The sequence below is a fragment of the Physeter macrocephalus genome, chromosome 19 (assembly GCF_002837175.3).
Source record: "Physeter macrocephalus isolate SW-GA chromosome 19, ASM283717v5, whole genome shotgun sequence".
In the NCBI taxonomy this organism is placed as follows: Eukaryota; Metazoa; Chordata; class Mammalia; order Artiodactyla; family Physeteridae; genus Physeter; species Physeter macrocephalus.
In genome coordinates, this window is record NC_041232.1 from 55,592,480 (window position 1) to 55,616,806 (window position 24,327).

Genomic DNA, 24,327 nt, shown 5'->3' on the forward strand with positions numbered 1-24,327 from the left:
AGCACAGGCTCCGGACGCTCAGGCTCAGTGGCCATGGCTCACGGGCCTAGCCGCTCCGCGGCATGTGGGATCTTCCCGGACCGGGGCATGAACCTGTGTCCCCTGCATCGGCAGGCGGACTTTCAACCACTGCACCACCTGGGAAGCCCAAACCTAGAGTCTTTTTACGTTAAGGGAAAACTCAGAAAGGTAAAAACTACTTTGTTGACGCTTTTTTAGTCCAAATAATCTCGATTGTCAGTAGAAGTATGAGAAATTTAGGTTTAGAAATTTGTTTTCTTCAAGCCATTATTGGTAGTTGGCAGGAAAGTAAACATTTCCTTTAAACACGAGTGTTAAAATGTCTGTTTCATTGTATTTTCCATTTAAGAAGCAACCCAAATTCTCTAAACTCTAAATTCTCTAAACTCTGAACTCATTAAACTCCAAATCTCTTTTAAAAAAAAAAGTAATATTTTTTAAAAATCCCAACCAGAAAAGATTATGAAACAGAAACTCTTTGAAAACTTGAAAATTTGAAGTTTCTGTTGTAATCGTAGACCTAAAATGCCGTTATCTGATCTATTGCTGAAGAAAGGAACCTTTGTTAATTTCTCAGTTTTACATGAACCATCCCAATCTTTTTCTTTGTTTTCATTTTTCACCTTGATTTTGAGATACTATTTTTATTTTATTTTGCAGGCAGACTCTCAACCACTGCGCCACCAGGGAAGCCCTTTTTAAAAATTTTTTCTTTTACATTGGAGCATATTTGATTAACAATCTTGTGTTAGTTTCAGGTGTACAGCAAAGTGATTCAGTTATACATATACATGTTTCTTTTCTTTTTCAAGTTCTTTTCGCATTTAGGTTATTACAGAATATTGAGCAGAGTTCCCTCTGCTATACAGTGTCCTTGTTGGTTATCTGTTGTAAATATTGCAGTGTGTACATGTCAGTGGGATACCATTTTAAACAAGACATTTACTGGTCACTTACTCTGTGCCAGGCACTATTCTGTGACTTTTTTCTATTAATTGATTTAATCCTCACAACTCAATCTCTAAGGTTTATATGATTATGGCCATTTTAAAGGTGAGGACCCAGTGAGGCACCAAGAGGTTAAGAAACCTAGTGATCTGGCCAGGGTAACATGGCTGATAAGTGGTAGATAAAAGTAAATTGTTAGCTTGATATTTAGGAATAATTAGACGTAACTTGTCTATAATCATGTTGCATTTTTTCTAATATTTGCTTATTTTTTGTTTGTTTGTTTTCCAGGATTTGTTGATGTACCTGTTACAGCTGGTCCAAGCTCTCAAATATGAAAATTTTGATGACATAAAGAATGGATTAGAACCCACTAAGAAGGATAGTCAGGGTTCAGTGTCAGAGAGTGTGTCAAATTCTGGAATAAATTCTGCAGAAATAGATAGGTACGGATATCCAGGGAGGAATTATTTTCAAATCTGATAGTTTTCCACCTTTTCAAATTGTCTTCTTTTGTTTTTCCCCAGATGTACCGAACCCTAAGTTGGAAGTTTTACCAATGAATATGACATGTGCACTCACAGAACACAAACCACTATATTACAGGGCAGTGTTTTGCAAGCTATAGAGTCAGAATTCCTTAGTTAAAATCTTTACTCTGCCACTTACTAGCTGTGTAAACTTGTGTAAATTAAATATTCTCCGTTTGGCCCCAGTTTCTCATCTTAAAAAGGGGGATATAGCAATAGTAACCTTTAAGGACTGTTGAAAGATTAAATGAGTTAATACATAAAGCATTTAGAAAAGTGTCTGACACATGGTGCTTGGTGTCAGATATTGCTATTCATGCAAAAAAAAATGAAAGATGCGGCAAGTTAGTGGACTCAGATATTTTATTGTAAAGTTGTATTTTTTATTGACTGTTTTTCACCTCTTCAGTAGTTAAAACAACCTGTTAGTTGAATTAAAAGTCAGCTATTAACAGTAATAACAATTAAGAACTCCCACCTCTGTAGCAGACACCAAGAGATGGTCCACATATATTAGACCTGTTATTAGTAATCCTCTGAGGTAGGTATTCATATCCCTAATTTAGATATGAAGGACTTAAGGAGAAGTTAAGTAAATTGCCCAAAGTTTTTTATTTTGCAAATTAGGTAGAGTTGACTCCATAGCCCTTGTTCTTTCTACTTTGCCATTTTGCTTTTCATAAAATCTTAAAATTTGAGATAAATAGGAACATTTGGATAAGAAATCTGAGGCTAAGTGATACAAAGTTGTTTTGTGAAGGTCATGAGATTTGTCAATGACAGAAGGAGGTCTAGAATTCAGATTATCTGAATTAGTACAATTATTTTGATTATCATGTGAGTTCAAGTTTATATTTCTGAATTTTTCTTAATGATAATGCTGTATTTATCTTCTGTTTTTCATTTGCAGGAGAACTGAGAAACAGGAAAAAAACATTTTTTCTTACGTAGGCTGCTTTGTGTTTTTCTGTTTTTATGAGAGGGAGACCCCTTACATTTTCTTCCACTGTACATTGGAGGCCTTCTGTCTCTAGTGATGCTTCTTTAACTTCATCTTACTTATGCCCCCTAGAATGTTTTATTGGAAGTCTATTTAAAATTTCATGATAGGTTGTAAACTATAACCCAGTATTTCCCAAATTATGGTCTGCTGGTCACTAATATGTGTGTTTTCTAAAAAGGTTAAAAAAGGTAGGGGTTGTCTTGTGGTCAAATATGTTTGGAAGATACTGGCTTAAAGTAAAGTGTACTTTTTAAACAAAACTATAGTATTTGTCAGAAACTTTAATACATGCAAACTTGCACATACATCTCAAAGAGGCTATTACCCATATTCTTTGACTATGCAGCCTCTTTTTCCAGAACATAATGTGACTCTAGTGCTGCACAGAACACACTTTAGGAAGTAGTGCTTTAACCAGACACAGTTGAGGTGAATTATGCTAAAAATGTGTATCTTCTCTTACAGAAAGAATATTTTACATATCAGTGATATCTCCTATTATTTTTTCAGCTCCCAAATTATAACCAGCCCTCTTCCTCCAGTGTCTTCCCCTCCTCCTGCATCTAAAACAAAAGAAAGTTCAGATGGTGAAAATCTGGAAGTGAGTACAAAGCTTTTCAGGTTTCCTATAGGAGAGATCCTACAAGATAAACATTTAATGTTGGTCTTGAAAATATTGATTTTGATTAATAAACTAAATATTACAACTTTATTAAATAACCTGGTTTATGATGCATGTTTATAACTTTTCCTCCCAGCAAAAAGTGCCATCTTCAGTTCAAGGCATTTTATTGGTGCTTTGGACATATAAATGGATTCAAATGCAGTGTGAAAATAAACTGGGCTTAAATATTTTTTTAAGGAAACTCAGAATATTTATTGTTAACACATTTATGAACATTACTGTAATTGTTGGTGTTTGTGATTACATTGTAGAAATGTATGACTTTGATACTAGGGGAAACACACTAAGCTGCTGTTTTTAGCTTATACAGAAAAATTAAGTTCTTTTAGCTAAGCAGAGTAGTTTTTGAGATACAACAGGTCTTTTTGGCTAGTGCTACTCTGAAAATTATATTTGGGAATGCATTTATAGAAGTTGATCTAGTATGTATTGTTGATTTTTCTCCCTAAAACTTCTAATTTGAGAAGAATCTTTCACACCCCTGATGTTGAAAATAAATAATACATGCTTGATATTAGAAAGAAGTTTGATTTTTTTTTAAATGTATATATTATTGCTTTTAGTAAAATTTTAGGAGTTAATGTTGATAACTGAGTGATGTTTGTTTTCAGTATTAACTGTTAACCAGAGTTTGCTTGTCTGCCTACCTCTTGATGTATTAGAAAATACTGAAAAAAGGAATTTTAAATTACAGGATCATAGAATCCTTAGGAGAACCCTTTGAGGAACCATTCACCTCCAGTTTAATTATTTTGCCCTTTCAAAACTAAGGGACTGATTTATTGATTCAGTAATCAGTTCATTCACATGTATTTTTTGAGTTCTTACTATGTACCAGAAACTATTCTAGATGCTAGGGATGATGCAGCAGAGAAGAAAACACTCAAAATCTTTATCTTCATGGAATCCATTCTAGTGTTTGGGCTGATGATGACGGTTAATATTTATATATAGTAGAAGAGATAATGATATCTGTTTTCCATGGAGAAAAATAAATCAGAAAAGGATGTTGGGGTGGGGTTAGGCAGTTGTGATTTTGAAAAGATTGGTCAGGGTAGGCCTCCTTGGAAAAGTAACATCTTTTGTAAAGATGAAGCAGATGAGGCAACAACCATGTGGTGATCTGGAGGAAGAACACTTTAAGCAGAAGGACAAGGGGTACTTAAGTACCCCTACCTCACTGAAACATCTAATCCATTGATCTCTACCCTTTTCTTTATCAGCACCCTTCAATGTTTGCTTTCCTCTGAGTATAGCTTTTATCCCATGGCTCATCATTTTAGTCATTCTTTTATTAGTACTTTTAGTTTCCTTGGCACAATCTCAACCCATGTTAAGCCTAATTAATTAACATAATTTATGCCTGAATATTGCTAAAGAAATCACATAACCTAGCATGTTGGTATCACTATAAATTCATGACTATAGACATCAGGTGGGCACTCAACACTGCCATCTTACATTTCTCTAGGTGGTTGCTCTCCCTGCTCTACAGTGACTCTTTCATACCTTTTCTCCTCTCTTCTTCATGCCCTGCTTCCCAGTCTCTAGATAACAATTCTGCCTCATACTTAATGGAAACAAATAGAAGCCACTAGGTACTATCATTATATTAAAACTTACTTTGCTAAAGTAGTAAATGACTTCAGTGTTTGTGGTTGTGCATACTTTAAGTTCCTCTCAGCATTATTCAGCAAAATAAATGACTCCCTTCTTGAAAAACTAACTCTTTTCATGGTTTGGATGATACCATACATCCCTTGTTTTCCTCTTCACCTCTCTGGCTGTTCCTTCTTGGTTTCCTTTGTCAGCACTTTCTCCACTGCTTGACATTTTATTGTTCCTCAGGGTCCTCTTCTTTTCTCAATTTATACTCTTGCCCTAGGCTGTAGTGATAAACTCAAATTTATATTTCTAGCACATTTCTCTCATCTGAGTTTTAGATTCATATATCCAAATATCATCTCTATTGTATATCTGACAGGCATTTCAAACTTGATGTTTCAAAATACATCTCTCTCCCCCACACACTCTTGCCTGTTTCTCACTTGGAATTTCCATCTGTGATGTAACAAATCAACCCATTTGCTAAATCCATAAATTTGGGAGTTACTGTCAATTCTTTTTTTCCTTCCTATTTCCTCTCCATCAGCAAGTTCTATTAATTATATTTCCAAAATATTTTAATGATCTGTTACTTCACTCTATCTCCACTCTCACCGTTTGCTCTTCTAGACTACTGTAATAGCATCCTGACTGAACTCAGGTCTGTACTATTCAGAGCAAATAGAGTCATTTTCAGAAAATGTAAATCAGATCATCTCACTCTCCTGCTTTAGATCTTTTGTTGAGTAGCTATTACTTTGAAAATAAAATCCAGAATGGGGGTGGCTGCCACAGCTCTGGCTGCCCTGGCGATGGGTGTCTGACCCTGATCACAGGTAGCGGTGAGGTACCTTGTTTTTCTGACAAGAATTGACCATGTCGGAATGAAAGGAAGCTATCTGTGCAGACTGCTGTCTGTGGAACCTTTGAAGACGATAAAATAGTGTTCAATTCTGTAGGGGGCGCCTCTGGATCAAGCTATGGTGGAAGATGTTCCAGAAAGACAAAAAGTGACAGAGCAGTAGCAGCTCTCCCAGAATAGTGAAATCAGTATTAAGAGCAAGTCTGTAGATTCCAACCTTGGAGGGCTTTTTCGATCCAGCACTGTGGCACGCCTTGATATTGATTCCACCCAGAGCTCAGTACAAAGCAACAGTCATTCAGATACCTGTGCAGAATTTCGAATAAAGTATGTTAGTGCCATTGAGAAACTGAAACTCTCTGAGGGGAAAAGTCTTGAAGGGCGACTAGACCTGATAAATTATATAGATGTCACCCAGCAAGATGGAAAGTTGTCTTTTGTTCCTCTGGAGGAAGAATTTATTATGGTTGTTTCTAAGTATGGTATAAAAGTATCCACATCAGATCAGTGTGATGTTTTGCATCAGCACACTCTATATTTTATCATCTGGAGGGTCTGTTATTGTGATGGTCTGGGGGCAGGTAAAAGCTTATTGGCTCTGAAGACCACAGATGCCAGCAACGAAGAATACAGCCTGTGAGTTTACCAGTGCAGCAGCCTGGAACAAGCACAGGCCATCTGCAAAGTTTTATCCACTGCGTTTGACTCTGTATTGTCATCTGAGAAACCTTGAATTCTGCAATAAGGGGAAGTAGACTTCATGTGCAAGTTCAGCTGTTTTCTTAATAATTCTGTTTTCAGTCTGCGGTGTTGAACTATTATAGAAATATGAGCGATCCTTTGCTCTAGATTTTCTGAAGAAAATGCAGTGTGTAAAATAGCAGTCATTTGTTTTTCTGTTAAAATGTGTCTTACTTTTTTTTTTTTTTAAAAAAAAGGACTTCCCTGGTGGTCCAGTGGTAAAGAATCCACCTTTCAGTGCAGGGGATGCGGGTTCCATCCCTGGTCAGGGAACTAAGATCCCACATGCCGCGGGGCAACTAAGCCTGGGCGCCACAACTGCTGAGCTCACGCACCTCAACTAGAGAGCCTGTGTGCTGCAAACTACACAGCCCACGCGCTCTGGAGCCTGCGTGCCACAACTAGAGAAGAGAACCCGCATGCCACAACTAGAGAGAAGCCCGCACGCTGCAGTGAAGAGCCCGTGCACCACAACGAAAGATCCCGCATGCCTCAACAAAGATCCCACGTGCCTCAACTAAGACCCAATACAACCAAAAAAATAAAATAAAATCCATACTCAGTAGTGTGACCTTAAAGGTCTTCACAATTTGGCTTTTACCTACCTTTTCAGCCTCCTTTACTTTAGTGTTCACTATATTTCAGCTACATTGAGCCTTTTAAAAGTTCCTTGAACAGTTAGGTTCAGGGCCTTTGTACATATCGTCATTTTGGTCTTGCCTAAATATCACATCCTCATTGCTGCCTTCTGACCTCCCAATCTAAACTATTTCTGTGACTTCCTTTAATGCTTCTCTCCTCCACCAAATGTTAAGCTTCCAGTAGGACAAGGAACTCTGCAAACCATGGCGTCCTTAGCCTCTCACATATCACCTGGTTTAGAATAAATACTGGATGGTGGGATGGAGGGATAGATGGGTGCATGAAAATCTGATCTGTGACATAGCAATGTAGATGAAAACCGATAGGCAAATGTAGACTCTCTTATTTCCCCCTTGTTAACAGCAGATGGTAATATGTATACATTTCTTTTAATTCTTTCAGCAAGATCTATGTACCTTCTTGATATCAAGAGCCTGCAAAAACTCAACACTGGCTAATTATTTATACTGGTATGTGAAATAATTTTTTGTTTATTTTCTCATCACTGTTCAAGACTGTTTTTTCCCATACTGTAAGCAAAAAGGCAGTTTAAAATAAAGTATGAGCAATCATCAAAAGCCTATGCAATATTTATAGCTAGCTGTATTTCTTTACAGCTGTGCTAATGGAAATGCTTATTAGCACCACAGTTTCTCTTCCTTTCACTAACTTTCCAGGATCTAAGATAAAACTGGGTAAGATAATTGTTTTTTTCAGTTTGACATCTGCTTGCCTTTTATGCTATTCAAGTAGTGTAAGTATGATACTTCACTGTCCTTCAAGAGTGTGTATTTTCACATTGTTTACTAAAACACTGGAATCATGCAAGGACAGAAAATTAGAATTTGAAGTTACTTATACATGAGGAAACTGAGGCAGAGGCATGATGTAGCTGGACTTGGTAAAACCTGAACTAGGATTAGATCATTTATCTCACATTTTGCCATTTACAGAGTATTTTCAGTGACCTTTTCTCATTTGTTCTGTGAAGTTCAATAGGGCAAGTGTAAGTATCTCTATTTTACATGAGAGCAGGTTTCCTGAGTGAGTTACATGAAAGAAAGAGAGGAACTGAGGCATAGAAAAGCTGACTGATTTAGTGAGGCACAATTAATGTGAAGCATGGCTCCCTTTATCTGTCTTATAATTCTAAAGTGTAAAGAACAAGTAGCTTAAGCCATAATGAGAAATATTTTGGTTCAATTAAAGAAGGCACTAGGATTAAACACTAGACAAGAGAGCCTTATCTAGTTTTATAGAGCAAACAAAGGGCAGAGCCAGTTGGGTAAGCTCTACCTGAAGTTTTCTGTACATTTGAGAGAACATTTTTTTAAACTTCCTGACAAACTTGATACTTTTTTTGACTGTAGAAATGATCTCTGATCTAATCTTACTGCTCAGTTTACTGCGGTTAACTTAAACAGTACAAATTAATAGATGTTCATTCTGAAAGGTAATTGTTTTTGAAGAATAGGGAGGTGTTTTGCTTTCTGTGTTTTAGACTGAGTTGGAGAACTGTCCTGTAGGTCAAATCATTAACTTCATTTTCCCACTCTCCAAACATAATCTTATCTGGATACTGCCCTTGTAGCCAATAAATAGATAAATAAATCAAAGGTTCTTTAATAAACGTGGATGTTCATTACTTACATAACAAATATTTCTTTAGTTTCAGCCTTCACGGTTCTCTTCTCATTGAATAAAAATCTCTTTCAACAATCTTAACTAAATCAGTCATTTTTTTCCCCGCTTTGGTACCTGTAATTTTTTTTTTCCTGTTGGCCTTAGTAGTGGGAGGAAAAATAGTTCCTTGCTTTTACTTTAGAATTTAATATGATATTCATAAACCACGTTTCCGTCACCGTAACTTTCAGTATGTCCTTGAAAATACATCCACAAAATGTTTTGGCTAGTTGTTAATCACCATTTTTACTTTGAAAATTTTGCTTAGAAATCATTATATTACCAGATAGGTACTATTTCCTTTTAATGTAACCTCTTGCTTCCTAATGTTCTCCATATTCTAATCTGAATTCTTAAGTGTATGTCTATTCACTGGTGTTACGGAAAAATATTTCCTCATAAAAATCTGGGTAAATAATTCAATGGAAATTTTAAAAAAATGTGTGGGACACAGTGCCAAGGTTTTGAGTAAGTACTTTTAAGCTTCTTAGGTATTTAAAATTAAGGTTTTATATATTTTAAAAGTCATTTACTAAGAATTCCTTTATAGATATTTTTATTTCCTTGTGATATTCATGGAAAGTTTACTCTGGCTCAGAATTTCTAGTCTAGAATAGTCACTAATATAAGAGCTGTATGTATGTATACTGATTATGTGGTATTTAAAATTATGTATTCTTTGGATTTGAGTATAGACCAGATTTCATTGTCAAATTTGAAATTAGTTGCGATAGGATCTTTGATATCTTATTTCAAGTAGGAAGAGTTTTCAAACCATTCTGAAAGCAGCTGAACAGTAGGAAACCTATTAGATGAGCAGTTTCCAATGAGGCAACAATTTCTGTTCAGAAAGAGCACTTTGTTTTCTCCATAGATAATAAACAAAGTGCAGCCCTAGCTCCCAGTCTTATAAGCATTCCATCAAACTTAGATTTGATTTGTGTTTTCCCACTATGTCTCTGATTCACTGATGCAATAGCATGTGCTGTGTCTATTCATTCTCTGAGGAGTAATTGTTTTTCCCATATTTATAGTCTGCATATTACATATTCAGAAATACTCATGGGGAAGAAAATGCTATTGATGTGGACTTCTGACTTTGGTACACACCACTTTTGTGATTGTAGGGTGAAAATATGGGAAATAATTTCAAATAATTGACTTAAAATAATCATTCTATTCCTTTGAACCTGGACAGAATAGTATAAAAATATTAATCACATGTAACAATTTATATGCCTCTCAGTCTAAGCTTACTCTATTATAACAAATGTATTAAAATATAAATTTTAATTGATTGTGCTATTTTCTTTTGAACATTTTGAATTTCCTTGTTCATTTGTTCCCTTTCCATTGATTTAAACAGGATTCCTGCTATAGTTGAATCCTTAGAGGCCTACAGTAGTACAGACAATCCTTTTAAAATGAATAGTGTCAACATTTTAAACCTCAGAGGGGAGTTATAGTCTCCAGTCTGTAAAGTGTTGGGCATCAGGATCTATAAATTGTTGCAGTTTTTTATTTTTATAGCTATTCCAGTATGTTGAAATTGAAAGTAAACTTTGGCTGCCTTGACATGTTTTTCTATAACTTTTAAGACCTTTCAAGGTAATAAAGGTTATTTACCTCACAAAATGAAATTGCCAGGAAACAGGTAGCCCACTGATGTCATCGTACAATGGGTACCCAGGCAATTTTGTCTGCATTTCTACTTGAAGATGACAGGTTTCAAGGAAGGACCTGAGAGTGCTTTGTAGAGTCTCCTTACTGCTGTGAACAGAGAATTCAGAAATGACTCAAATCTAGGTCTTCTAGTCTTGATCTAAATTTGTCCTTCATTTTGGAGATAACACTGTCATTTTTATTTTAGATGGCCTTTTCCTTTAGATAAGAACTTTGGCTTGAATGATTTTGAGAGATGTTTGATATGTGACCTTTATCATGTAGCTGCAGCCAAGGCAGTCAAGGGGACCTGAACAAAGCAGTGGAGCCTGTATATTGTGGTCATCTGTATTGCTCCTTTAGAAAGGAGTTGCCATGTAAACGCAGGAAAGCACAATGAATATACTAAGGTGATGGGGATAGTCAAGGATTTTAAAGGGTTAGAGAGTATGGACTGGGTTTGAATCTGTTGACAGTTTTCAAGATTCAGAAATGCTTTCTTGAATTTTTGGTTTAGAACTGTCGTTGGGAACATAGGGTAGATATAGTGTCAGGGTTTAGTTCCTCATACCACTTTACAGAAAATTCTGTTGTTAGGTTATACAACTCTGAGGACTTCCAGATCACCTGGGAAGTCAGTGGGAGAAGGCTCTTAACTTTTATCAACCTTTAAAACATTTCTTTGTGTAAGACTATATTGTGTATGTCAAGGGCTACTAAAGATTTTTAAGATACGGAATCTGGCATCGGTTTCTTTATAACCTCTGAAGGGAGCTAGAAACAGTGATGAGCAAGGTAACATTATCAGTACAAGTTGTATGAGAGGCTGTACCTGTTTTAGGAAGGCAGAGGAGAAAGAAGTTGTTAGGGTTTGCAAAGACTTCCTGGCAGAGACGGGAGTGTCACCTGTATTTGAAGGATGGGTAGAATAAGGAAAGGTGGAGGTGGGAAGCTGTTTCTGGACAGTACCGCAACATGAGTGAAAGCACAAAATGGGGGTGGTGGGGAGTCAAGCTGATTGGAGTGTGAATGCATGAATTGGAGATGGTGGAAGTTTGAACCAGAAGCTTATGGCCACAGAAACTGTTATAAAATAGTAGAAAAGTGGGAACCATTGATGTTTTTGTTAATATAGGTGGGACATGATGAAGGTAGTTTAAAGAAGAAAAATTTGGATGATTGTATTGATCAATAAGGGGTTTGTTTTTAGAGTTAGAGAAGCTAGGTAAGAGGTATCTGCTGGTTGATTCCAGACAGGGCTTCCTAGTAGTACAGCACAACTACAAGAAGCATTTTATAGGAAAAAAATCAACAGAGCCTAGTGACAAATTGAATATAGGTGTTTGAAGTGAGGGAATGTGACCTAGGTTTGGCTCTAGATGCACAGACCACAAATTAAACACAAAGTGCCAGTTATAGTTTTTTCTTTTTTAAATTATTTATTTATTTATGGCTGTGTTGGGTCTTCGTTTCTGTGCGAGGGCTTTCTCCAGTTGTGGCAAGCGGGAGCCACTCTTCATTGCGTTGCACGGGCCTCTCACTATCGCGGCCTCTCTTGTTGCGGAACACAGGCTCCAGACGCGCAGGCTCAGTAAGTGTGGTTCACGGGCCCAGTTGCTCTGTGGCATGTGGGATCTTCCCAGACCAGGGTTCGAACCCATGTCCCCTGCATTGGCAGGCAGATTCTCAACCACTGCGCCACCAGGGAAGCCCGCCAGTTATAGTTTTAGGTAGAGCCTATGTTCTCTGGTTTGGTTACAACCTCACGTGATTCAAACTGTAGCCCAAATGCCTGAAATATTGATAATGCCTTCAACTGAGATAGAAAAATAACTCATTTAGTGTGATAACTTCAGTTTTACACATCTTCAGTTAAAAATGACAAGCAGTGTCTTGAAAAGGGGATCTGCTGCTTGAAAATTAGGGTAGTTGAATATAAAAGCAGATCACCTAATGACATGCAAAGTTAGGCCTTAGATGTGGGAAAAGGGATATATATTCATATTTGAGAATTATCAACATTGAGATACTTGTTAAATCCATGAGATTGGGGTCATTCATTCAACAATAATATATTGAGTATTATGAACCAGGCATGGAAGTGCTGAGGGTATCAAGATGGACAGGTAAGCTCTCTGCTCTCATGAAGTTTACCTTCTAGATGGTTAACTATCTTCTTTCCAGAAATAGTATAAAGGAAAATAGTAAGCCCTGTGATTTGAGATTTGTGAAATACTATCAGTTAAGGAAGTTGAAAAGTTTCATGTGGTTTTTAAAGCTCAAACTGTGAGAGTAGGCTTAGTAGAAAGAATTCTAGCCGAAGACCCCAGAGTCCAGGGTTCTGATTTCAGGTCTTCAGTCACCTAATTGTGCCACCGTGGGCAAGATACAGCCACCTCTAAGTTTCGCTATTGGTAAAATAAGCAAGTTTGAAACTGCACATCATTATCCATTGAAATCAATTTTAAGGCTCACAGTCTAGCATTTGTTTTTAAAGAAAAGTGAAGTAGAACAGAGTAACAAATATTAACATATTGTTCATAGAATATTGCTTTGTAAAAGTGTTTTCAGTTTTATGCATCTGTGTGCATACACGGACTGTGTGTAATGAGTTGTGATCTAAAATGTATTTGTTAGTATGACTTGTTCCAATCAGAACAGTTGGAAACACTGGATTAGACAACCTCTAAAATCTAATCCAGGTCATTATTTATATGATTATATGAATTGTATAAGCAGTTTAGGTTTAAGACTATATTTATATTTAAAATTTTTTTAACTCTCTAAAACCACAATTTTATGATGGAAAAATTGAAGATTATATATGGAATTTTGAGAAATGGGGAAATTGGATATGAAAGGAAAAATTAAGATTTTTATTTATCTTTCAGAGGTATGTTAATGAGAAAAGCTTCAGTGTTTTTTTTTTTCCAGAATAAGAGAGCCTTATGTAATACCAAAAATATTACATATACTTTGAAAATATTTTTGTTCATGACTTACTTGGTAGATTTGTGAGCTTATATAATTTCTGAAGATGTTAATGCTCTGTGTACCTCATAAAGCATTAGGAGAAAATGCTTATTTTGATGCCAAAATTTTTAGAAAATCTAGGATATTGTACACATTAAGGCATTCTGTTATTAATTTACCTTTATAGAAGGTTATATATGTTCCTGAATTTTCAGCTTTAAAAAGAGTGATGATAAAATGTGTTTCATTACTCCCATTAATTATTTTTGCAAATGTGAATGGATCTGTTTTAATGGAAAGGCATAAGTGTTTACAAAATGATTCTGAGTTTCATTTCACATTTACATGAATGACTTAACATTTTTAAGGTATGTGATAGTGGAATGTGAAGATCAAGATACTCAGCAGAGAGATCCAAAGACCCATGAGATGTACTTGAATGTAATGAGACGGTTCAGCCAAGCATTGTTGAAGGTAACCGTTTAATGTAGGGGTTGTCAGACACGGTGCATGGGACATATCTGGCCTATTGCCTGTTTTGGTATGCCCTATGAGCTAAGCATTTTTATTTTTAAATAGTTGGAAAAAAATCACAAGAAGAATAATACTTTGTGACATATGAAAATTATGTGAAATTTACATTTCAGTGTTCATAAGTAAAATTTTATTGGGACATAGTCATGCTCATTTGTTTTCATATTGGTTGTGGTCACTTTTGCACTCCAATAGGAGATAAATATCTGGTATGGAAGCTCTATAGTCAACAAGACCTAAAGTAGTTAATCCTTGGCCCTTTATAAGTAGGTTTGTTGACCCCTGATTTAATAAAATAAACATATACCTGGAACAAAAAACCCCCCCCAAAGCTTCGCTTTTTTTATTTCACTCTCTGTTTTCTATTTTTATTAAGACTAGGTATATTTATATAAATCTGGTAATGGTCATATTACAGATACTTTCTATATAACTTATATTTTTGCTTTTATAGTTTCTAGAGGTATGTAAGCCATTTTTCACCTGGTATTCTTGTGATTGTTGAGGCAGTGTCACAGTTCAGCCAGCAGAAGGTGCACAGGCAATGAAAAGAAAACTGTCACGACATTAACTGTGATTTGCTGTAGAAATGTAGTATTTTACTTCAGAGCATCTTTATCTGCTGTTTCATGTTTCGTTTAAATTTTCTTAAAAACTTAAGTCACATCTTATTAAACTCTTTCAGACTAAACTTTTGTATAGTTCTCAGAGGCCAGAGATTCTCTATATCTAACTGACTAGCAGATAAGCAGTTGGTCCTCTCTTCTAATCACAGTTCTGTCACTTATAACCTTTGTCATCCTGTGAGGAAATTTCAGTCTCTGAGCATAAATTTCCATCTTCGAAATAAGAATGACAATTGCCAAGCTGCCTTTATCAATGTAATTGGAGAGATTAAATGAGAAAATGTTATTTTATAATATTTTATGAACTGAGAATTACTACATGAGACTTTATAGCATTTAGTTTTTATGGCTTCTGTTTTACTAAGCAAGCATATTATATTGCTCTCTGAGAACTTTTCTTTTTAAGTATATATTTATTTCCTTGAGGGTAGTATTGTTTCTGCTGTATGCCCAGCACATTTTTGAAGAAATTATAGGCTTCCAGATATTTATTGAACCAGTGAGTTGAATACATTTCAGGTGAATGAATTCTATCTTGTCACATGGTTGCGTGGGGGAAAAAAAGTGCAATTTTTGATAGACCAGTATTCACTGAAGATTCAGTTAATTTTCAATTGTGGAAGAGTTGGTGGTGTTTAACTAAGATAACAGGTTTATCATCACCTCTGAATAAAGATAATTAATTTTTTTCGATACTGCTTTGTGTTGAAGTTTGTGGCTATTAAAAGAATAAAGGTCACCCATGCTACTGAAGAAACCCTAATCATTATGCTACATAGAATTAATTTTTCTTTCCTTTGAATCCCTTCAGGGTGATAAGTCTGTCAGAGTTATGCGTTCTTTGCTGGCTGCACAGCAGACCTTTGTAGATCGGCTGGTGCACCTAATGAAGGCAGTTCAGCGTGAAAGTGGAAATCGTAAGAAAAAGGTAAACCTTTGGGCTTAGCTTTCTGTTTATGACTAATAATGTCTTGGTATCATAAACTACTGAGTTTTGTTACAGTCTCTTTGTTTGATATATTTTATGAAATTCATATCATGCAATTACGGGCATACCTCGGAGATATTGCGGGTTCTTTTCCAGACCACTGCAGTACAGCAAATATTACCATAAAGTGAGTCACACGAATTTTTTGGTTTCCCAGTGCATATAAAAGTTAGGTCTACACTATACTGTATAGTATAGACTATACTGTAGTCTGTTAAATGTGCAATGGCATTATGCCTAAAGAAAGCAATGTATATACCTTAATTAAAAATATTGCTAAAAAATGCTAGCCATCATCTGAGCCTTCAGAGAATCATAATCTTTTTGCTTATGGAAGGCCTTGCCTCGATGATGTGGCTGCTAACTGATCAGGGTGGTGGTTGCTGAAGGTTGGAGTGGCTGGGGCGATTTTGTGGAATAAGACAACAATGAAGATAATTAATCTTTGCCACGTCAGTTGACTCTTCCTTTCACTAACAATTTGTTTTCACTGTAGCATGCACACTCATTGGCAGCATTTTTACCCATAGTAGAACTTCTTTCAAAATTGGAGTTAGTTCTCTCAAACCCTGCCAGTGCTTTATCAACAAACTTTATGGAATATTCTAAATCCTCTGTTTGTCATTTCACCAATATTCATAGCATCTTCACCAGAAGTAGATTCCACCTCAAGAAACTACTTTCCTTTGCTCATCCCTAAGAAGCAACTTTTCATCTATTAGCTTCATCACGAGTTACGAGTTTGCAGCAATTCAGTCACATTTTCAGCCTCCCCTTCTAAGTCTAGCTGTCTTGCTAGTTACTTCTTCCACAGAAGTCTTGAACGTCCCAAAGTCATCCTAAGAGTTGGAATCAACTTCTTCCAAACTCCTGTTAATGTTGATATTTTGACCTCTTCCTATGAACCACAGTTATTCTTAATGGCATCTAGAATGGTGAATCCTTTCCAGAACATCGCCAATTTACTTTGGCCAGATCCATCAGGAATCACCAACACTCACAGCCTTATGATAGTATTTTTTAAGTACTGAGACTTGAAAGTCAAAATTAGACTTTGATCCATGGGCTGCAGAATGGATATTATGTTAGCAGGCATAAAAAACATTAACTCACTGTACATCTTCACCAGAACTCTTGGGTGACCAGGTGCATTGTCAATGAGCAGTCATATTTTGAAAGGAATCTTTTTTTTTCTGACCAGTAGATCTCAACAGTGGGCTTAAAATATTCAGTAAACCGTATTGTAAACAGATGTGATGTCATCCAGGCTTTGTTCTTCATTAATAGAGCAGGCAGTCGATTTAGCATAATTCTTAAGGGCCTTAGGATTTTTGGAATGGTAAATAAGCGTTGACTTAAACTTCAAGTTGCCACCTGCATTAGCCCCTGACCAGAGAGTCAGCCTGTCCTTTGAAGCCTTGAAGCAAGGCATTGACTTCTCCTCTCTAGCTGTGAAAGTCCTAGATGGCATCTTCTTCCAATATAAGGCTGTGTCATCTACCAGTTTTGTTAATTATCTTAGCTAGATCTTCTGGATAACTTGCTGCAGCTTTTACATCAGCACTTGCTGCTTCACCTTGCACTTTGATGCTGTAGAGATGGCTTCTTTCCTTAAACCTCATGAACCAAGCTCTGCTAGCTTCAAACTTTTCTTCTGCAGCTTTCTCACCTCTTTCAGCCTTCACAGAATTGAAGAGAGTTAGGGCTTGCTCTGGATTAGGCTTTGGCTTAAGGGAATGTTGTGGCCGGTTTGATCTTCTATCCAGACCACTAAAACTGTCTCCAGATCAGCAATAAGGCTGTTTTGCTTTCTTATCATCCATGTGTTCATAGTAGTTTAATTTCTTTCAAGAATTTTTCCTTTGCATTCACAATTTGGCTGTTTGGCATAAGAGGCCTAGCTTTTGGCCTGTCTAGGCTTTCAACATGCCTTCCTCACTAGCTTAATTATTTCTAGCTTTTGATTTAAAGTGAGAGACGTGTGACTCTTCCTTTTACTTGAACACATAAAAGCCATTGTAGGGTTGTAAATTGACCTAATTTCAACATTGTGTCTCAGGGAATAGGGGAAGAAGAGGGAGGGAGAACAGCTGGTCGATGCGGCAGTCAAAACGCACGTAACGTTTTATCGATTAGGTTCTCCGTTTTATAGGGGCTTGGTTCATGATGCCCCAAATCAATTACAATAGTAGCATCAAAGATCACTGACCACAGATCATCATAACAAGTATAATAATAGTGAGAAAGTTTGAAATATTGTGAAAATTACCAAAATGTGACGTAGAGACACAAGGTGAGCAAGTGCTGTTGGAAAATTGGCACCAATAGTCTTGCTTGACACAGGGTTGCCATAGACCTTCAATTTGTAAATAATGCAATCAGTGTCTGCATAGTGCACTAAAGTGAAGTGCAATTAAATGAAGTAGGCCTGTTATAGTAATAGGAGTGGTTAGAAGTACAGATTATGTATGGGACCCTATTTTATGAGTTTATATACATTGATTTTATCCACACAACAACCCTATAAGTTAGGTACTATTATTATCCCAATTGTAAGGAAAAGTAGGTAGTAAGAGGTTAAGTAATTTGCCAGATGTCCTCAGGTAGTAAGTGTTGAAGTTAGGATTTGTACCCAGACATTCTGAGTCCATATTTTTATCTAAAGTGCCTTTCTGGCTCTCATTTTAGAATCTTAGAATCTTAGAATACAATTTATTTGACATGGAAAGAACCTCTAGAGATTATTTAGGCTAGAATTTTTCTGAGAAAAAGAAGGTCCAGAGTAACTCACCCAAGGTTGCAGAACTAGTGATAGTGACTGGCAATGTGTTCTCATGGCCAGTTCATTGATTTTGCTCTCAACGGGGTGAGGTTTCTACTTGATGATAATAGATGAGCATCTGTTCTTCAGATGTTATTTTTCCTGATCTTTTGCCCAAATGATATGAAGGATTCATCTGATATCTTCTCTTTACCTAATCCCATCACTGGAAAATCTTTCTTAGTGACCTTTGTAAAACACCACAACACATTTTACTGTTCTTCAGAATTGTGAGAGGAAGGCGGAGAGACTAAAAGGTGAAAAATTGAGTCAGGAATTTAAAGGCAGGGGATCAGGTCTGGCTTAGATGTGTGCAAGGAATAATGTTAACAAGGTTAGGGAGGAGAAAATAGGCTGAGGAGAAACACATGTTTATTGAGTCGGCATTTTCTTTGTTTTTGAGAAGAATCACAAATCCTGGTTAAATAACTAAATTCCTACTGCTGTTCCTCCTGGAGCCCTTCTCTCCAGAGGTGCCCTGGTGAGCAGCAGTGTGATCCCAGTGCTCACCAGCAGAAAGAAGGCCTGTTCTTGTGACTTTCGGTTTGGGGCATGTATTTAAACCGCAGTTTGTTCTTACGTGACATACTCTTTTGTTCGCCACACATGAGCCTCTGGATACACCTCAGTTTTTGCTGTTCTGGAAGATGACTCCCTACTGGAAACAGCACTTATAGTCCCCCAAAATAAATGTTGTTTTTGCCACATATTGCAAAACACATATTGTTTTTCCTATATTTTAAGTCAGACAGTCCCAAATATAGTGTCAACATTGGCTAAAACTCTTTTCAGACATTTTTTCATGATGTGATAAAAGACAAACATAGTTTTATTTACTTAGTTTTACTAGAAACAAGCCCTCAAGTTTTAGTGAAATGCCAAGATGACTCTCTACCACCATTATTTGTGTTATTACTAGGAATAATGAAATGACTACAGCTAATAATTTGCAATCATATGTAATAGTACTTTTCCATCCCTCATAAAGAAGTTGGGAGAGAGTTGCCTTGGTGAGTGCAACGACATTAAATGTGTGGCCAGGGGATCCATGAGTTAGGTGTCAGATGGTAAAGCAAATAATAATATTGTTGCCACCTTCTTTCCTTTGCTGATCTCATTTAGGAAAAATTCTCTTGATTGAGGTCTTTGAATGTAGATATTTGAGTTCTAATAAAAATGCATTGATTCCACACTTTTAAAAAACAAGTAAAGTTTTCATTTTGAATGTTAAGTAGTCTCTTTTCACTTTGTGATTCTTTATGTTATAATATTTATTCTATAAAAATGTATCACATGCCTACTGTGTGCCAAGCACTTTTCTAGGTTCTGAGGCTACAGAGGTGAATATAAAAATCCCTACCTTTAGAATGTAAGGACCTTACATTCCTGTTGGAGGAGAAAGTTAACAAAATAATAAAATATATTTTATGCTAGACAGCATCACGTGCTTTGGAGAAAAAGCTGGAAAGGGGAATAGGAAGTGCTGGGTTCGAGTATTAAGGCAGCTTTTCACTTCTCAATGGAATGGTCAGGAAGGCCTCACTGAGAGTTGACATTTGGACAGAAACCTGAAGCAAGTAGGGGAGCAAGCCACTGAATATCTAGAGAAGACTATTCCAGCCAGAGGAGCTGCAAGCACAAAGGCCCTGATATGGGATCATGTGTGACATGTTTGAGAAATAGGAAGAAGCCCAGTGTATTAGGTCAAGTTTTCTCCCTTTAAGAACAAGCTCACCTGTTTAAAGAATGCAATACTCTCACAGCTTTCAAAGGAAATAGATTGTTATTTTGAAATTGAATAGATGGGCTTGGTCTAAACACTATACATGCTGCTAAATGACAAAGCTGTTTCATTATGGCTTGAATTTCTCAATTTCTGAAATCTTGGCTCAATGCAGTATGCATGTGAGCTAAAGAAAATAAATAAATGGTGATATCTTGGGAAAAGTTCCATCAGACAGAGTCAATAACAGTAAAAGGTAGGGTCCAAGTTCCTCCAAGTAAATTGAGTTTACTTTCTAAACCCAAAACATGCAGTGGAACAGCTAATGAAATTCTTGCTGAATATTTGGTCATTAGAAATTAAGCTTCAAATGAAATTAGTTTCTCCTTATGACTTCACAGATCCTTTGAAAATAGAAATTACATCTTTAAGTCCAGCTTGAGTATATTCCTGATTCTCAGTTGCAGCAAGAGAAACATATTCCCTAACCTTATGAAAGTCCAGCTTTTCATAGGTCAAGGGATTGCTCCTTTTAAAGCATGCTGCTGCTTTTGTCAGGTGGATTATAAGTGCTTCGCTCTCACACATACTCTCTCCTTTGTGTTGTATTACTTCGCATATACTTTTATGGTGCTTTGCAAATATTTTAAAGTTAATAGAATCAGTCTTTATGTCTTTACCATGCTTTAAAAACCCCTTTTTCATTTTAACCTAATTAGTACTTTCTAACTTGTTCTCCTAGAATGAGAGACTACAGGCATTGCTTGGAGACAACGAAAAGATGAACTTGTCAGATGTGGAACTTATCCCATTGCCTTTAGAACCCCAGGTGAAAATTAGAGGAATAATCCCAGAAACAGCTACATTATTTAAGGTAATTGTGGTGGATCTTTAGACACTACCTTTGAAAAAAGATACCTTTTATTTATCAGTGTGTTTTGTTTTAAGATCTTTTTGTATTATCAGTAGACATTTTTTTGTGAATTGTATAAAATATTTTTATATCTCTGGATTTTTTAATCTTTAATTTTTGAACTATTTATTAATCACCTGCTTTTTCTCATGTAAGCTTTTTTTTTTAAGAAAAAAATAAAAGTTAAATTGCAAACTTAGACATTATAAGTTCCCTTGGTTAGATATGAGTTCCAGTTAACCTATGACTTAAATTTTTTCTTGTATTTTCAAGTGTAGTAATTCTCTTTAGTCCTTAATAGCATGCCAGACTTTCTTTTGGCTGGCCACCACCTGGATAGTTAGAAAGAACTGGTAGCAGCTGCCTTCTCTAAGCAGGTCAAAGGGCTGGGCATCATTGCTTGTGAAGAAGCATCATTATCTGCTGGGCATCATATTGAAAGGTCTCTCTGAGGCATGATGTTTTAAGTCTTCTGATTCTAAGGGTGGAAGGGCATAAGTTGCATTGGGATATTACTTTGTATCAGATAAGAAAGGGCTCATAGATCAACAACTTGTGTATATGAAAAGGGGTGTGATTACAGTAAAAAATAGTTGATTTTTTTAAGGGTGTGTTTTAAAGGCAGCCCATGGCAGCCCAGCTCACACAACTGCAACGTAAGTTTCATAAAGCAGTACTTAACCTTACTGCATATTACGGACTCTAATAGTTTCTATTCTTTTAAAAACTATTCTATTGCATTAATTTTTAAATGTTGTTTGCAACCTATTGAATTGGTTTTAAAACTCATTATTGAATTATATCCTGCAATTTGAAAAATGCTGGTAGAGGAGAGAAAATGCAAGTATTTCTTAGTTCATGCTAGAACTCCCAAATAAGACCTGCTTCTAATATTCTCATTCCTTTAGGACTAATCAAAACCAGTGAATCAAAAAAGGAGTTTTATTATTTTTTTGCAAACAGGGTGAAAAAGAATATCTAAGACATAGAGCAGGAGTTGTAAGAGTGGGGCATAAGAATCTATCATTATTGTTAGGTGTATTCTGGATCCATTTTTCCCTTAATAATATAATTTTATAATTATGTCTTATATATGCAAAGTAGATGGTCAGTAAAATATCATGGGACATCTTTTTAATCCTAATATTCAGTCCTGCTTTTTTTCTTCCAGCCCTTATTAAATATGTGGACATTCTTAAAAATTCTGAATTGCAGTTTACAATTAATGGTTCTAGGGCGTTTACTACATAACTCTAGCATTATAATTCTTAACCATTTTTGAGTCATGAATGCCTTTAAGAGTCCAATGAAAGTGATGGATTGGATACTTTAGAATGTGTTACCCATATGCTTGTACATATACTGAAATGTATGCACAGAGTTGTAGGGGAATCCATGAATTCCTGTTGTCTTTTTATGAACTCCTTAGAGCTGAAAAGGTTATGCACCTAGTTTTCAGTATTTTTAAACAGTATTTTGTAGACCTTAGCTTAAGAATGAAAGCTAGATCTCCATGGGGAGTGAACCCCTTAAGGCACGGGGATTAGTGCTTAGTTATCCTGAGATTGTCAGCTGCTTGCATTAGATTTCAGATGAAATCTAAATTTCAGAATCAGATCCGAATCTGAAAAGGGAAATTACAACAAAGAACCTCTTGCTTATCATTTATCTTTAGGAAGATCACGTCCAGTTCTTCTTGAGCTTTTGTGAGCTAGGGTACAAGGTAATTTATAAAATATATTTTTGCCTGAGGTAATAAAAGGGTACTACAAATTGAAGATAATTTAAAGTTTGGAGTTTCAGTCCACTAGAGGTTGTAGGTTCTAAACATATATTCTTTGAAGCATTTTTGTTGCCTTTTCCCCCAACATTTTATACGAACATACATATGTTTTCAAACATACAGCAAAGTTGAAAGACTTTCACAGTAAACAACTGTATACCCACGACTTCTATCCTGTTATTAACATTTTACTGTATTTGCTTTGTCACACGTCTGTTCATCCCTCTGATACTTTTTGTGCTATTATTTCTCATGGCCTGTAGAAATTAAGGTTATTATTATTTGTTTTCTTTATTAGACTCATTTCTTTTCTTTAGATTATTATAAATTTCCCCACATTTCCATCTTATATAATTTGAAAATAATATTTTTATTTCCAGAGTGCCCTTATGCCTGCACAGTTATTCTTTAAGACAGAAGATGGAGGCAAATATCCAGTTATATTTAAGCATGGGGATGATTTACGCCAAGATCAACTTATTCTCCAAATCATTTCACTCATGGACAAGGTGAACATAACCTTATGTTGGTAGGGAACATTTTTTCATTTTAGAAATCGATGATTTAGTGGATATGCTATGCATGGACAGAATTGTTTGTAACATTCAGATGCAGTCCTAGAAAGCTGAACAATCTCCACTTGATCTTGAGCAAATTTAGTTGTTTTTGTACATTGCAGGATGGCTCTTATGATTAGTATAAAATGAAACTGCATGTGTTCCTTTTTATAAAAACTTTTTTCCCAGTTAAGTTCTTTCAGTGTTAAATTTAGTAATTTTCTTCCTCTTAGTCAATTAAATCTTCTTCTTTTTAAAATCCTGTTTCTGTCCCTGGCTTATAAAGGAAAATATTTGTCCTCATTTCCTTTTTCTGAGTTCTAAAATACTTTGTGACCAGTAAGGCCTGCATAAATCCTTAGGAGGAATTCTTCTGTTCATCGAAAACTGACAGTGATTTAGAAAAAGATAAAAAATTTGACTTACCACCATGTAAACTGCTTAATACATTTATTTTGATGATCAAAGTTAAATTAACTAATTGATTTAATTAAGCCTTAATTTAGGTTGACCTTCTAAATCTCTGTGTATTAAACTGCTATAGTACTTGCGTGCAAAATTATTTTATAACATTCTTTTCATTTGGTTAATATAACTTTTGATCTTAAGCTGCTACGAAAAGAAAATCTGGATTTGAAGTTGACGCCCTATAAAGTATTAGCCACTAGTACAAAACATGGTAAGTTTATTTTATAACATGATTATTTATTTCAGTGTCCAATGAGTATACTTTTCCTTTTTTAATTGAAAATTGTTAAGAATGTTAGAGATTGAACTCATTTGTAACACTGAAGACCACTTGGGCCTTCCTGACTGCCAGCCTACCTTCCCTCTCTCCCTGCCTCCCTCCCTCTGTCCCTCCCTTTCTTCCTTCTGTTCCTTCCTTTTATACCTCTTGGAATCATTAAACAACATATTTGGAAGAAAAATTAGCACCTTTCTGATATATTTCTTTGCATTCAAAACTTTCAGTAGCTACAAACTACAGTAGTTTTCTTCCATGGTGATCTGTATCTGGAATCATTAC

At 35.9% G+C, this 24,327-nt stretch overlaps 1 protein-coding gene and 1 pseudogene across 3 annotated transcripts in view; both read left to right on the forward strand.

Moving 5' to 3' along the window:
- PIK3C3 (phosphatidylinositol 3-kinase catalytic subunit type 3) overlaps positions 1-24,327 on the forward strand; it is a 174,335-nt gene that overhangs the window by 99,676 nt on the left and 50,332 nt on the right. For all 3 annotated transcript variants that reach the window (XR_002891345.3, XM_024120622.1, XM_028480039.2), the window contains exons 11-18: positions 1,261-1,415; positions 3,013-3,103; positions 7,440-7,507; positions 13,724-13,829; positions 15,327-15,443; positions 20,790-20,921; positions 23,124-23,252; positions 23,910-23,979. Coding sequence is in view for 2 of the 3 variants with exons in the window: in XM_024120622.1 (XP_023976390.1) it covers positions 1,261-1,415; positions 3,013-3,103; positions 7,440-7,507; positions 13,724-13,829; positions 15,327-15,443; positions 20,790-20,921; positions 23,124-23,252; positions 23,910-23,979 (868 nt within the window). In the remaining variant the exon portion in view is untranslated. The remainder of the gene's footprint in view (positions 1-1,260; positions 1,416-3,012; positions 3,104-7,439; positions 7,508-13,723; positions 13,830-15,326; positions 15,444-20,789; positions 20,922-23,123; positions 23,253-23,909; positions 23,980-24,327) is intronic.
- LOC102974877 (integrin beta-1-binding protein 1-like) lies at positions 5,583-6,576 on the forward strand (annotated as a pseudogene).